At 48.6% G+C, this 14,193-nt stretch overlaps 1 protein-coding gene across 2 annotated transcripts in view; it reads right to left on the reverse strand.

The window, feature by feature from the left end:
• Window positions 1–243: 243 nt before the first annotated feature.
• The window catches only part of Fhdc1 (FH2 domain containing 1), a 38,680-nt gene continuing 24,730 nt past the window's right edge, over window positions 244–14,193 (reverse strand). For both annotated transcript variants that reach the window (XM_021158948.2, XM_021158950.1), the window contains exons 7-12: window positions 13,375–13,445; window positions 13,186–13,293; window positions 11,826–11,896; window positions 9,681–9,798; window positions 6,830–6,994; window positions 244–4,624 (exon numbers count right to left, since the gene is read on the reverse strand). In XM_021158948.2, coding sequence (XP_021014607.1) covers window positions 2,558–4,624; window positions 6,830–6,994; window positions 9,681–9,798; window positions 11,826–11,896; window positions 13,186–13,293; window positions 13,375–13,445 — 2,600 coding nt within the window. In that variant the 3' untranslated portion in view covers window positions 244–2,557. The remainder of the gene's footprint in view (window positions 4,625–6,829; window positions 6,995–9,680; window positions 9,799–11,825; window positions 11,897–13,185; window positions 13,294–13,374; window positions 13,446–14,193) is intronic.

Raw genomic sequence — 14,193 nt, forward strand, 5'->3', positions numbered from 1 at the left:
TGTGAGATAAACCTGGATCCCTACAGGCCTGCAACCAAGCCCACTCCCGAGCCCTTGGTCATGTGTGTGTTGTATGGAACCAATGCCAAGACATCCCACAGAAATTTATTCTGACTCTCGAGCCTTTGGAGGACAAGATTTCCATACCCTCCCCCTTTCTTCCCACACCTCACCTTCTTTCAGGGAAAGAGATTAAACACTCTCCTGGCAGGGCAACTAAGACACATGTGCAAAGGCACAGCATAGGTATAACTCCTCCAAACAACTTTATTAAAACTACCTGTTCCGTAAAGTACGTAAAAAAGGACCTTAAAATGCATTCAGCGCATCCTCAACAAACGCATGTAGAAAGGTATTGACATTTCTCTGCTGCGTAGATGATTCTCCCAAACTTACAGTATATAAAAGGTAGCAAGAGACTGACCACCTGTCCACCCACGTGTGCACAGGGCCGGGGACACCACTGCTTTCCCAAGCACGCAGTCAATGTGATCTGACAGCACCATACCAACAGGCTTCTCTGGAGGCTCCTCAGCCTCTGCCGAGGGTCCTAGAAGCCACATCAGAAACAGACACAGGGTGACTGGGTAGCTTGATGGTTTCCTGGAAACCATCATGAAGGGCTTGACGCACTTCTATGGGCTGGGAGACAGACACTTAGGGAGAGTAGATGCTTGTAACGAACGAAAGCGGTGTTGGAATACAGCACAGGATGGGTCCCTGGGCCCTCCCTTGGGGCTACTCATTCACCATTCACAAACCCGTCAGCATATGGCTTCTCTCATCCGTTCCCACCCACCCACAGGCCTTCTGTTTGAAACAGTTTTATCCATCTGGTTCTGGAGGGTTCCAGAGGGGAACAGATTGCTGGAGGGGCTTCCTAGCTGCCCAGACATTGCTGCTCAGGGCTGTTTTTAACAAGAGGTGGTGACTGCAGTCTATCTCTGCCACTGTACTGTTCAACTACTGCAGCTCAGGGACAGCAGCTCAGTTCCTAGGCAAAGATGGAGAGGCTTCCCGAAAGGAGACCATAGCAGCCTCCGCAGTCACCTCACAGTGGGACACGCTGACCTAGCCCACCCAGTCACCAGTGTCTGATCTAAAGTCACTAAGAAGTGACTCAGAAAGAAGGGGGCAGGGCTTTTATTTCAAGCTTTTTTTCCCCCCTTTCTTCTCTATTTCCTGGGTTTAATAGAAAAGTAGTAAAAAGAGCATTGGGTAAGAACTTCTGCTTGCACGATGCCTATCTCCTGCACAGATTTCCCCAGTGTTAAGATTCCTGAAGTCAGAAGTCAGTGTTTCTTGGGGGGTAAGAGTCTATTTAAAATAAACAACCATGACTGGGCTTCTCTCAGTTGGACTTGAGAAGCGCTGTACCAAGGAAGACAGGCTGACACCACGAAGTATCCCTAAGCTGGGCCTGGTGCCTTGTACCTGCTATCCTAGCACTCAGAAGCTAAGGCAGAGGATTGCAAGTAAGAGGCCAGCCTAGACTACATTGTGAGACCTAGTCTCTAAAAGCAAAATCAAATAGAATAGCAGGTGGGGGTGGGGTACTGAGGCCCCAGAAGAGAAGGAAGCCTGACCCACAAAAAGGGTCATTTCCCTCTCCACCCGGAGCAAACAGAAGCGAGTGGCCACCATTGCACTCATGGGAAGGGCCTACTCAGCTGGGCAGCCCTTGCTGTCTTCTCACTAGGACATGACATGGACTGAGGGGAATCCAGCACCCTACACAGTTGCTCCTATCTTCAGGGCAAACTTCCCTATAGCCATGGGCTCCCCGCCATGGGCGTCACACCCTTGGGGCCCCCTTAAACTCATAGTAACATCAGATTTTTACCCATACACATCTGACGCCCCTCCTTATTCACATGAAATCCTCACCCAGAGTCATTTGAGGAGAACTCACACACTAGCTAGCCAGAAAGTTCTCAAGGAGACAGCCTCAACCGTACAACTACCCAAGAGCTTGTGAGAGGCCACCCTTGGCTAGGTATGGTGTGTGTTCTCCTACATACACGCTGATGGAACCCAGAGGCAGGGCGTGGGGGTGAAGGTACAAACAGTTTCATATTAAGGATAATCCCCCCATTCCTGGGAGGCATTTCACTCTGAAAAAGGAACTAAAACATCTTTTTTATTTTTATAATATTAAAAAATAAGTCTTTGATATATAAAAACTGGCCAGAAATTTTTTTTTTACTTGTTACATAAGAATTGTCATCTTACATGTCCAGACTATTATTGGATCTTTGTCTCGGGGCAGGAGTTAGGGATAGGGTCCTGAGTATGAGTGACAGGAGATGCCAGCCCCTGACAAAGTACTGTGCAGAATAAGGATACTCTCAGCATTGATTTCGAAGCAGAAGTCTGCACAGCAGGCTATAGCTCTCCTTGTACCTTTAGTGACGTGACCTTTAAGCAGGTGGCACCAGTGCATTGCTTGATGTGTAACAAGATGTTTAAGACTGGCCTCTGTGTCCTCCCTCCCCCCACCCCAGCAGCCAGTCCCAGCAGCTAACATCCCACAAGGCAGAGATGCAGACAGGCGACATCATTTCTGCAGGGGACGGAGGATCCTCCCGAGGGTGGCCTGCCCCGAGTCCTTCAGTCTGAGAGAGGATCTTTCCGTCGTCCCTCTGCCCTTCAGTGGGGTTTCTACATTGGCACTTGAACCCCCAGCAGATTCAGGACACTTCTTGGAGGCCCGAGCACTGCTGGCCCTCTTCAAAGTGCCAATGTCCTTGGAGGCAGAATCCTCAGAGCCACTTTTGACCCTAAGCTGCCGCTGGGAGACTGTCCTGGTGAGGCCAGTGGTTCTGGCCGCGGGTGGAGCATCCGTTCGCAGGCTCCGAGATGATGAGGCCACCGTATTTCGAGCAAAACTTGGGATGGGGGGAAGGGCTCGAGAGACACCCGTAGCCTGAGGAGCCTTGGGCTCTTCCTTGGGACTCTCAGGGTCAGGAGAGTTGGGGCTGCTGACCTTGTTTTCTTCAGGTTTCTGCCTGGGGATGTTTCTGAGGGGCTTGGCGCTGGGCTTCCTGAACGAGGCTCTGGGCTGCAGCGGGGCGTCCTTCCCTGGCCGTCCACTGATGCTGCCACTCGAGCGGGGCAGCCTGGGCTCCTCTGCCCCAGATCCACTCACCTGGGGCCTCCTGGGCGAAGTGTCTGAAGTTCCTCGCACTGAGCTCCTTCGTGATAGCGGTGTGTCTGTGCTGCTGGGTGTCTCCCGAGGGGTAGCCTTGGGTGTCGGTTCCGGCCGCTTCCAGGGCCCGGCTCCCCTGCTGGACTTGGAGATAGGGACCACTTTGCGCATATGTTCGTTCTCGGAGGAGTTCAAGGTTCGCACAGGCTTAGTTGCTACCCCTTGGCTGCGCCGAGCACTGACAGGCTTTGAAGCCCCCACTGAAGCCTCTTTGAAGGAATTTCTCTTTGGTGCTATAGCATCCTTCCCTCTGCTGGGTCTGTCCTTCGGAAGGACACCTTGGCAGCTCAGTTCACTCTTACTGGATTTTGGAGCAGCAACCTCCCCAGGGGGGCTGGAAGCAGGGTTGGAGGAAACCTGGCTGCTTCCTGCCTCTCCAGCCCCAGAGGACACTGAGCCATCCCCTTCCTTCTCTTCCTCTTGCTTGTCTCCTCCGGCTCTGGAGTCCATTCCCTCGGAGCAGTCCAGAGTCAGTGAGCAGTCTGTGGTATCTGAGACATATAACGGAGATCCAGCATCCTTATCTTCAGTGTCGGTGACAACCACAGACACGAGAGCCTCACTGCTGGGTTCATCAGAGATGGTCCTGTCGTCCTCCCCAGCTGGGCTGAGAACCTCCTGGGTGTCTGTGTCCTTGGGTGGGAGACTGTCACCGCCAGCAGCAAAGGGCTGTGAGCTCCTATCCCCTGAAGATGGCAGCTTTGTGGGACAGAAGTCATTCAGAGTCAGTTGGGATGCTTCCTCCAGGCTCTTGGGACTCTGGAGGTCAAACTGGGTCAGCCCTGTGACCAACTCATGCTCCCTAACACCCAGATCCAATGGTAAGAGTGGAGGGCTTTGTGTGGGACCCAAGCCCACAGGTTCACTGTTCCTTTTTCGGAGGCTCGGCCTGCCCCGCCCAGCCGGTGGGAAAGGAGAAGCAGGCTCCTCCGGCCAGGTTGTTGGAAGCCGATTTTGCCAAGCAGGGGGAGGGGAAACTTTCTCCTGGATCTTTGAGGCCTGAGGTTCATGTGTAAAGTTAGGGCCGTGGCTCTGTTGTTCTCTGGGTTCCATCCAGGCGATGGTGGGCCGAGCTTGCCGGGGACTGCTCCGGGGCAAACTGTTGAATTTGTTGGGGTCCTCTGGACTGCTGGTGGCACTCTCCAGGAAGGTCAAAAGCTCCCGGTCAGCAGAGATGCCCAGGGAGAGGCGGGAGCGACGTGTGTTGGGGGGCCGGTAGGAGGGGCTGTTGGGCCTGGGCTTCAGGAAGGAGGGCAGGTCTTCTGTGCCCGTCTTAGCTAGCATCTGCACGTCATTCTCACTGCTGCTCCTGCCAAAGCTCCCGAGTTCCCCAGTTGTCCAGGAATACCGCTTCTGTTCCATCTCCTTCTGCCTCTGCAGCTGCTTCCGCTCCTGTTCCTCCCGGTCATGATTGTCCTAATAGAGTGGAGAGACGCCAGCATGAGACACAGGGAGCCTGGGTGCAGTACTAGGCCCACTCACTGTGACATTTAATGAGAGGTACTTTCATAGACAGCTGTGGGTCCTATCCCACACAGATCCTGCCTTCTTCTGTACGTGTGTGTGTGTGTGTGTGTGTGTGTGTAGGGTGAGCAAAATTCCTGAAGCAACTTATGGATCGGACAAAGGGACATGCTAGGCTTTGCACCAACAATCTGTCTACCATTCTCATTTGATCCCTCGGCCCAACTTCCAGCTTCCCACATGGGCTATGATTCCGTATATCCACAAAGTCTCAACTCCAGCCAAGCCACCTAGGCAATTGTAGAGATGTAGAGACCACGGATGCTATAAGAGTGTACCCAGAGTTGTACAAGCCAGTCGTGTGGCTCTATCCATTCTCCTCTCTAAGTTAATACACGTACACTCTCAATCAGAACATTCTATCTCCCACTGATTTGGGTATATAAGCATGTGCTGAAGACATTGAGAGTTGCCTTTCACTGCGTTCTTTGAGTGCTTCTGGATGAAACTAAATGAACAAATATGCCCTGGTGGCTCTGCCAGCCACAGCCTGAGGCAGAGGGGAGGGCTCTGTCCCTCAGGCCCAGGTCCATCCCTACAGTCAGAGAAGAGAAATAGGCGCACTTTACAATCCTTCAGCCACCTAGACTAGAAAGCAAGCAACCTTTCCCGGAGACACAGAACCCAAATGCAGACTTCAGAGTGTCCTTCACTTCTCTGTGTGATCTCTTATGTTGTCCCCGTCAGGGACTTACTCCCGTTTCCCACTTAGATACCAAATCTGAGGATGCTCAAGTCTCTGATACAAAATACAACAGAATTTACATATATTGCATGCATATCCTCATATATGACTTACATTGACTCTAAATTATTTATAGCTAATGCTGTGTAAGAGTTACATATGCACTGTTTAAGGCATAACAAAAAAAACCTTTAGACATTTGGCACAGATATAATCTTTAAACACTATTTTCAATTTGTGGTTGGCTGAATCTGCAGGCGTTTTAAGTATGCAGACATGGGTTACACTTGTGAAGTAGCTCATGAGTTTCTTTTGGGTCCTGAAGCCCATGAAACCATGTGGTTATGCAGACACCTCGGCTCTGTTATTGTTAGCAGCTTTTATTTGACAATAAGCTTCCTCTTCCAGTGGGCTTTCCTTTCCAAGTCCCTGTGGAGCTCTGCCTGGGGAGTCTTGGCTCCTGCAACTCCAGCCACAGCCTCCCCAGGGTCCCCAAACTCTTGGTATTGTTATCTTAAGCCTTCACACAGTGGTGGTGGTCCAGGCCCTGTCTCTCATGACCACTGGGCATGAACATCCACAGTGGCCTCACAGGCCTGCAGTATCTGGATGGAGAGTAAGAGCCTCAGAGTCATTTTGGCTTCGGCTACCCCCCACGGCCTCCCACAGCTGAGCTCACTGCTTGGATAGAAGCATGTTAACATGGCAGCGGGTTCAGCTCGCCTCCCTCATTGAAATAAAGGAGTGGAGAGGAACCCGAAGGAATTATGAAGAAATGCGAACAGTTTCTGTTAGAAACAGTGCAAGCCCTAGGTTGAATCCTACACTGTAAATCAACAAGTAGGCAGGTAAGTAAATCAAATATGGCCAGCAGATGAATCAGGAGTAGCTGGTCCCTCAGTGTCACCTAAAATAATGAGATCTGAGAGAGATGCTGTCAGAGAGGAGAGGCTGTAGTGTTCCCATTCTCAGATAAATGTTTCCTTTACCAAGGACCAACAACCTGGGAAGTTTTCTGACTTCTGAATTGAATTAAGAGACCACTTCTAGGCTATTCAAACCTCCCTAGAGGCTGACATTTCCTCCTAGGGAGGGGCTGAGAAAAAGAGTCAAATGTGCAGGAAACTTCCAAGTCCCATTACCATAAGCAGTGTTGGCTAGCAAAATGTTTCTAGGGCATTCTGCATGCTGTATGAGCAGCAAAGGCCAGAGGCCACCATGCCAGAGTCCTGATACTACAACAGAGTCACCTCCTACTCACCCAGGCCATGAGCCTGGCATGCCACCTGGCCAGACGGTCCTGAAACCAAAGAACTGATGACCATCTTTCTGCCACAGGCAGAGGTAGGTCAGTAAGCAGGAAAATGAAAATCCCAAGGACCCTGGGAACAGGGCAGTGCCACCAGTCATACCTTAACTGCTTTGTTGAATCTGGTACAGAAGTCTCTGAATATCTGGAAGCATTCATCCAGTTTCATGGTTTCTTTGTCTTCACAGAAAAAGTCTATAAGGGTGTGAGCTTCGCCCTGCAGCTCCCGTTTCCAGAGTTCCAGCTCCGCCAACTTCTCCACAGCAAACTACAGGGAAACAAACAGGGACGCATGTGGTAAGCAAGGTCAGCTGAGGTGGACGCGCTACCGGGGTTCCATTTCAGGTTTCTGGAAAGGGAAGGCTGCAAAGGCCGCTCGGAGCCAAAAGGAAAACGAGTCAACTCAAACCAAAGCTCAAGGGAACAAGGCGACCTCCTACCGGAGACCCAGAGGCCACAAAATGAACAAAAGGAGCCAGAAGGGGTTGTGCACACCTGTAATCCCAGCGTTTGGGAGTTGGAGACTGAGGGACAGGGAGTTCAAAGCCAGCTGGGTTACACAGTGAGACCCTGTCTCTAAGTAAATCAACATGGAGCCATAACCCTCATGTAGAATGTCATTAACCAAGATTTTCCCCTTTAAGACCCTTAGAGAAGTTGCCAAGGCAAACAGCTTGTCGTCAATTAGAATTTCTTTTTTTTTTTAAAAGATTTATTTATTTATTATATGTAAGTACACTGTAGCTGTCTTCAGACACTCCAGAAGAGGGAGTCAGATCTTGTTACAGATGGTTGTGAGCCACCATGTGGTTGCTGGGATTTGAACTCTGGACCTTAGGAAGAGCAGTCGGGTGCTCTTACCCACTGAGCCATCTCACCAGCCCCTGTCATTTAGAATTTCTGTTGTATTTGCTTTTCCTCCTCTTAAAACAGACTCTCCTTTGGGCTGAAGTCTCGGAAGTTAACTTGTCCTGACAAGCTGCCCATGCTGTTCTGCTGAGAGGGGAGCTACACTCCATCCCAAATACACTCTATTAGGTCACTGTCCCTACTGCCCAGGATGGGAGACTGGAGTACTCCCTGAGCAGCTGTACCCCACATGCAGCAGGTTTGGGGTGTATTAGAACTCCCTAGGAGATTCAGGTAGGTCCTATCCCAGTCCCTACTGTTCCTTGGCTCCTCTGGGCTATGGCTGCCAAGAATTTCAGTGCTACTTCATCAAAGTCCTCGGTGTGACAGAAGCCTGTGTGTCCCCAGTACATTCCCAAGTCATAGAGAGTGGGCTGGTGATGTCCAAGGGTCACAAGGCATAGTTCCCTGATACAGGTTAGTGACTGCCTCTGAGCCATAATGAGGTAGCTGTGTGTGGAGAGAAAGGGGGCTGAATGTTTGAGCTGCTGCATGGACGACTTTCATTACTGCCATATTTACTAAGCTTATATGAGAAGGAATGTAGGAAGCATATTATTTCGTGAAATGACAAGTATGTGTGTATCTTAAGAAAGTCTACCTGTGAGAAAGTTCTTTTGGAGTGAAGGGCTAGGCCTAAGCTATAGGAAAGAAACAGGTTGCCCTCCTTGGAGGAGGGAACACTTAGCCAGCTACACAGCAGAAGTGTACCAGTTCAACGGCTTTCACCTTAGCAAGCCTGTGCTTAACCAGTTACATTCTAGGGATGGTGGGAAACAAAAACTATTTAGGAAAGTGAAACCAGAGAGAGAGAGAGAGAGAGAGAGAGAGAGAGAGAGAGAGAGACCACCTGAGCTGATGGCCCGAGGCAGCGAGAGCCTTCCTGATGTGGCTTCGCAGAGAAGAGGGTATTCACAGAAAGATAATGCTTTGTCCATCGCTCTTCTGCAGGGCAAACAGCTAAGAACAACTGTGGAAGAGCGGGCCTCCTGACAAGAACACACACCTCCTATGACTTAGCCGCAGACCCTGTGAGGATGGATGGATGGATACCAGGAAGAAACAGCCTAACAGAGCCCATGTTGCCCTCCGCACCTGAGACAGCCAAACACTCTAAACACTGGCTGGAAAAACAGCCACAGTGGAGTTGGATGCCATGAATTCTATAGCATGCTGCACAGAACCAGCACTTCATGCACCTGACTGTGCTTGGTACTGCTCTGCACTGAGAGATGGCAGCAGCCTCTGGGCTGCAGTTGCACCGTGGGTGGTATACACAGCCCCTGCCTAGCAGGCAGAAAGAAGGCCTTGGTTTCAAAGCAGTGAAGACTTTGATGGGCAAGTATCCAGCTTTGCCTCCCCCCGCCCCCCAGGGCAGCCCTGCCTTGGCTCAGGGGTCTCATGGGGGGGCTGAACGAAAGAGAATGGAGGTTTGGCTTTGGTTTTTAAATAAGGAAGGCCAAAAAAAAAAAAAAAAGAAGCACGTCAGACTATGTGATTAGTGAGTCATCCTGAGCTGTCACAAACACATCCACTCTACTGGTTTTTGTTGATGTTATTCAGAGTGGCTCCTGCCACACCCTGTGGGCTGATGACATATTCATGTGCTGATGGGTACCTAAGCTATGTGTGCCCTGCTGCTCCCAGCAGAAATCTCACAGGTACGATGTGTCTCGCTCTTCTACAGAAACATGAGGCGTATCAGCCCAAGAACTCCAGTGTCTGGATGTTCTATGGGACTCTCTCTCATTGTCCAAAAATATGAAGGCTACAGAATCAAATCTCAAGGTGCCAGGCAGGGTCTCAGGGAGAGAGGCTGCTGCCATTTCGGTGCAGGGAAGAGTAATCAGAAGACCCAGGCACCATCATCAGAAGCCATTTCTCCTGCTAGGATCATCATCGCTGCACATCCTCTGCCATTGAAGGGCAGTGGGGTGCGAGGATCCTCCTACGCACTTGGGGTAAAAGCATGATTGGGCGCTTGCTGCCTGCACAAATCAAACAGGCAGGCCTGCTGAGATTGCTGGATGCTAAGAGGGGCTGACCTGGAGGAAGTCTTCCATCTGCTGGCACAGCTCCTGGTCCCGCTGGATGTTTTCCTGCAGCGATTTCGTTCTGACAAAGAGAGAGTGCAGCTCTGCCTCGGTGATATCCAGAGATAATCTGCAGAAGGAAGGGGGGAGTGGGCAGCTGGCACCAGGGCACCAAGCCTGGAACAGGACAGCCACTGGGGTCACATTTACCCACTTTTGTGTTTAATTCTGAGTGAGTCTCCAAGACATTCAGTGCTTCCTCAACACGCAAGAATTAATGAAAGCAGGCTGACAACCAGCCCAGCCCACAGGGCTGGAATTACTTTTCACACAGGAGGTCTCAGCACCTCTGTGCGACAAGCATCATGACTAAAATCCAGTGAGATGCGGAGCAGCTGCCTTCCCTGTGTTAGGATGCTCTTCTAACTGACAAGGACGCAGGCAATGGAGGCTGACTTTTAGACTTCCTCTAACAGGTCACAGGCGGCCAGATTCTACCTCTCCCTATACGTTACAGAGAACGGAAACATGGCCAACGACAACAACATGGCTCATGCTCTGCAAATGAGCAGCTGGACTTGGTTCTAGCCATTGAATCAAGACCAGCAGAATGCCCACAACAGGTTGTGTCAGCAGGGAAGGGAACAGGCAGAACCCAAAATCCAGGGGAATTTTGTATATTTGGATGCATTCATGTTGACATTATGAATTTTAGGGTTGCATTTACTGGCCACTGGTGTCCATTGGAGAAGTCATTAGATTTCACGCATGTCGCTCACCTTCCACTTCACATAAACAAACCCTGCTGGGAGGAGTTTCTCTAAGACTATGATGTTTAGTTAAAGCTATCCAATACAAACAAGAAATGCTAGCTCAAAAATACATTCATTTTTCTCTCTATATATATTTCTATAGTATTAATACAGTAAAAATACTTGCATATTAGTTTCTATTAGGGGTTTAAAAAAGTTTGTATCTTATGTTTGTTTTTCTTGGAGCATAATCTAGTGAACTGTAAACATGAATTATGAGGTGTTTAATCTTTGTAATGGTAATCCTCCTGTTTGGATGTCAGTAGCAGACACTGTCTAATGACAGGATTGAGTTGTGGTTTATTTCCTTATTTGTAGATGGTTCATGCTGTCATGGCAACTACAGTCCCTCGAATAATGAGGACATTATATAGACAGGCATGTTAGCAGATAGCCTACAGTCCCAGATTCTCAAGAAGCTGAGGCAGGAGGGTCATTTCAGCTCAGGGATTCCAGGCCAGCCTGGGCAACAAAGTAAGACCTCATTAAAAAGAAGACAAAGTATCTCATATTAATTTGGCCGATCCAAGCAGTGGTAAGCCGAGCCAGCTCACCGGAGGCAACCCTGCGGATTTCTTCTCAACTTTATAGTAAGTAGCTCGGAGCCAGCGGTCAGAAACCAGCCAGGTTAGCAGTATTGAAGGCTCAGACATCAGCAAATGTGAAAAATCAAGACTTTTTTTTTTTTCTGGAGGAACTGATTAATTTCAGTGTTGGCTACCTGGGCCTATTATAAGTTAAAGAACACACTGGAGGTGATATCCACACAGATCACTGTTGCATTAAAGCATGCATCTTCTATATTAAGTTTAGAAGCACATTAGAGTAATGTAATTAGGGCTTCATGCTTCGTAGACACTTTCTCTGTAAAACCGAGTGACTAATTTAGAATCAAGTCCTTTCACAGGCCTTGGTGTGGTTCCAAACTCTTCAACTACAATAGAAAATAAATGTACCACATTCAAGTCCATGGGGAAACAGTGATGTATGGCTCTACAAGTTTGATCTAAACTGACTCCCAAGCTAAGCGCTTTCAGCCTCTTGGGTGTGGGAGGGATTTGAATCCCTAATCCCTATTTTTCTTAGACTGAATGATACTCTTTAGCATAGACTAAAGTGGTTTCTTTCGGTTTAAAAATAACAATTAATTGTTCAAAGTCCCAAATTACACACACACACACACACACACACACACACACACCCCAAGCACATGGAAAGGAAACTCAAAAGTTCAATAAGAGAAAACATTTCAGAGTTCAGACTGGAATCTGAGCGTTCATCACGCCACCATTTTCACAGAAGGGTCATCTAGGAAACCAAGGCTCACAGTTGCCTCTGTGCTCACCTCGATGTCTCTTGCACATGCTGCAACTTCTCAGAGAAGTTTAGAAGGATGGCATCTTGCTTCTGGGCTTCCTGGAACAAAAGCAGACATTCTTCTTACCAGATGAATAAATCCGGGAGGGAAGCCTCACTCCCTTAGAGCTTCAGAGAGCCTCGGGAAACAACACTTAGTTTTCAGCTTGAAAAATCACGTTGAAAGCAATCCCCTGAGACATGAACTCTGATATTCTTCCTAGGATTTACCAGAACTGCCCCAGACTGTTCAGATACCTTTAACCTTCCCAGGACAGACGATCCTCACATGAAATTCAACTCATGTGCATTCAAACTCAATGGAATGAGGTAGCGGCTTAGCGCCCATTGTTTCCGAGAAAACCCAATATACCCTGCCTAAATACCAGCCACCTCCATGGGCATGCAAGTCGATGAAGGCTTGAGATGCTGTTGACTGTTAAACCAGTTTGTAAACCAACTTTAATGAGAGGCATACAAGCCAAGGAGGTGTCTGGATTCTTCAGCTGTTTGGAGGCTAACTTGGGAAGGGCAAGTGGGAAGGAACCATTTAGGGGATTCCTTCCCACAGGAGCAGGGGCCAAGCCATAGAGAGCCAATGCTCAGGTCTGTCCAAAAGAGTTCCACCAGATGGTGTTCCAAATTAGATAAGGAATCAGTTTGTCACTTCAGTGCTTTGAATATTGACTTTTTAACCAAGTACTGAGGACTAGAGGCTGGGGGTGGAGGTAGGGAAACTCTCTTGATAGGCTGCTTGCCTGGCATGGTAAGACCCTGGTTTCCATCCCCAGATTCCAAAGGAAAGAAGCTATGGATAGAGTCACAGTCCAAATTCTGCAATAACAGACAGCACGCCCATGTACAGTTCCCTAGAAACTAATCGCAAATCAAATTCACTTTACCCCAGGGGTTTCCACACCCAGCCTTCTACACTCGGTCCCTACAGTGGATTCCCTTTCCAGCCTGCACCAAGTTATCAGACAGCTACCACCAGGATGTCTCCCCAGACCTAGCTCTTGCTCTTCTTCAACCCATCCTTCACTGTGTCCTACTTTCTTAGAACAGAAAGCCTGGTCACGCCATTAGACCAGGCAAATGTCTGCCAGCGTCCCATGGCTAAAGCATGAACTCTAAATTGTCACCTCTTGCATTTGAATCCAACCCTAGTCTCCGAAGCCAGCCTTACTGACTCCCTCACTCAGCCCCCTCCAATAGAACAAAGTGGCAATCCACACAAAAAGCTTCCAAAACAAGAATTTGCTAGACATACTCTGTCTTTTTCCTAATTGAGAAGCCATCTCATGCTGGGAGGGGGGGGTCGTCTTTACACTCTCCCTGTTTCTACTTACCTGAGCTACAAAATGCAGAAGATTCATTCCAGGTTTGTTTGCCTTCGTGTCCGCCAGTTTGAGTAGAGAGGACAGTTTAAATCCTACAGCATTGCCGGCATACCCTCCCTAAAGAAGACAGAAATGCGTCACACCTGCAGCCAGACAGCCAATGGGCAGATTAGATATCTTCTTTAGGATTATACTTACGGCATTCATGATATTCCCAGCCTGGAGCACCAAGTGTAATATTGAATGTAGCTCCTCACATAACATCAGCTCTGTTAAGAGGAACACACCACTGCATGTTAGAAAGGCCTCATATGCATGAACAACAGCCACCACATCCAGGTTCAAGGGTGCGTGTTTAAAGCAAGCTCACCTGAACCAAACACACTCACTGCTGTAATCATGTCTATGATAATAATAGAAATATAAGATAGTCTATGTTCTGGTGTTTAGCTGGGGTTCAAACATGTAGGGCAATCAAATACAAAATGGCTCGCTATCAATTTCCAAGTCCTAGGAAACACAGAAGCTCGAGGACACACTGTGCTGTGGAGGCCAACTCCCCCAGACCCCCAGCAGATAATTCTTTGACTCTTTCCCCCTTTCTCACTATTCTTTGAGACCGGTTTTATGAAATATGAAAACCAATAGCCAGCAACATCTTGCTTAGCCAGTGAGTTAGAAAAAAATAAGCAAGCTGGGATGTCATGTAAATAACTTGCAAACCACCAGCCCCCTGGCCCCTGCTACCCAAAGCAGCTTTCCATCGTATTCAAAGCACATTGCATTTGGATTGCCTGAAGGTTATAAAAGGGAGCTTATTACCATATTACATATTGGTAAACAGATTCTTCATTTACACAAAATCTCTTATACGTGTCTATAAAGAAACACAATTAAAACTATGTATTTGGAAAGCTAAAACAAACACTCGGTTATTAAAATGACAGTATATGTAATAAAATGTCACCTATGATATTTGTAGGTCACTAGTCTCCACTAAGTCTGGTCTTACTTTCA

Source organism: Mus caroli, chromosome 3 (assembly GCF_900094665.2).
Source record: "Mus caroli chromosome 3, CAROLI_EIJ_v1.1, whole genome shotgun sequence".
Lineage (NCBI taxonomy): Eukaryota > Metazoa > Chordata > Mammalia > Rodentia > Muridae > Mus > Mus caroli.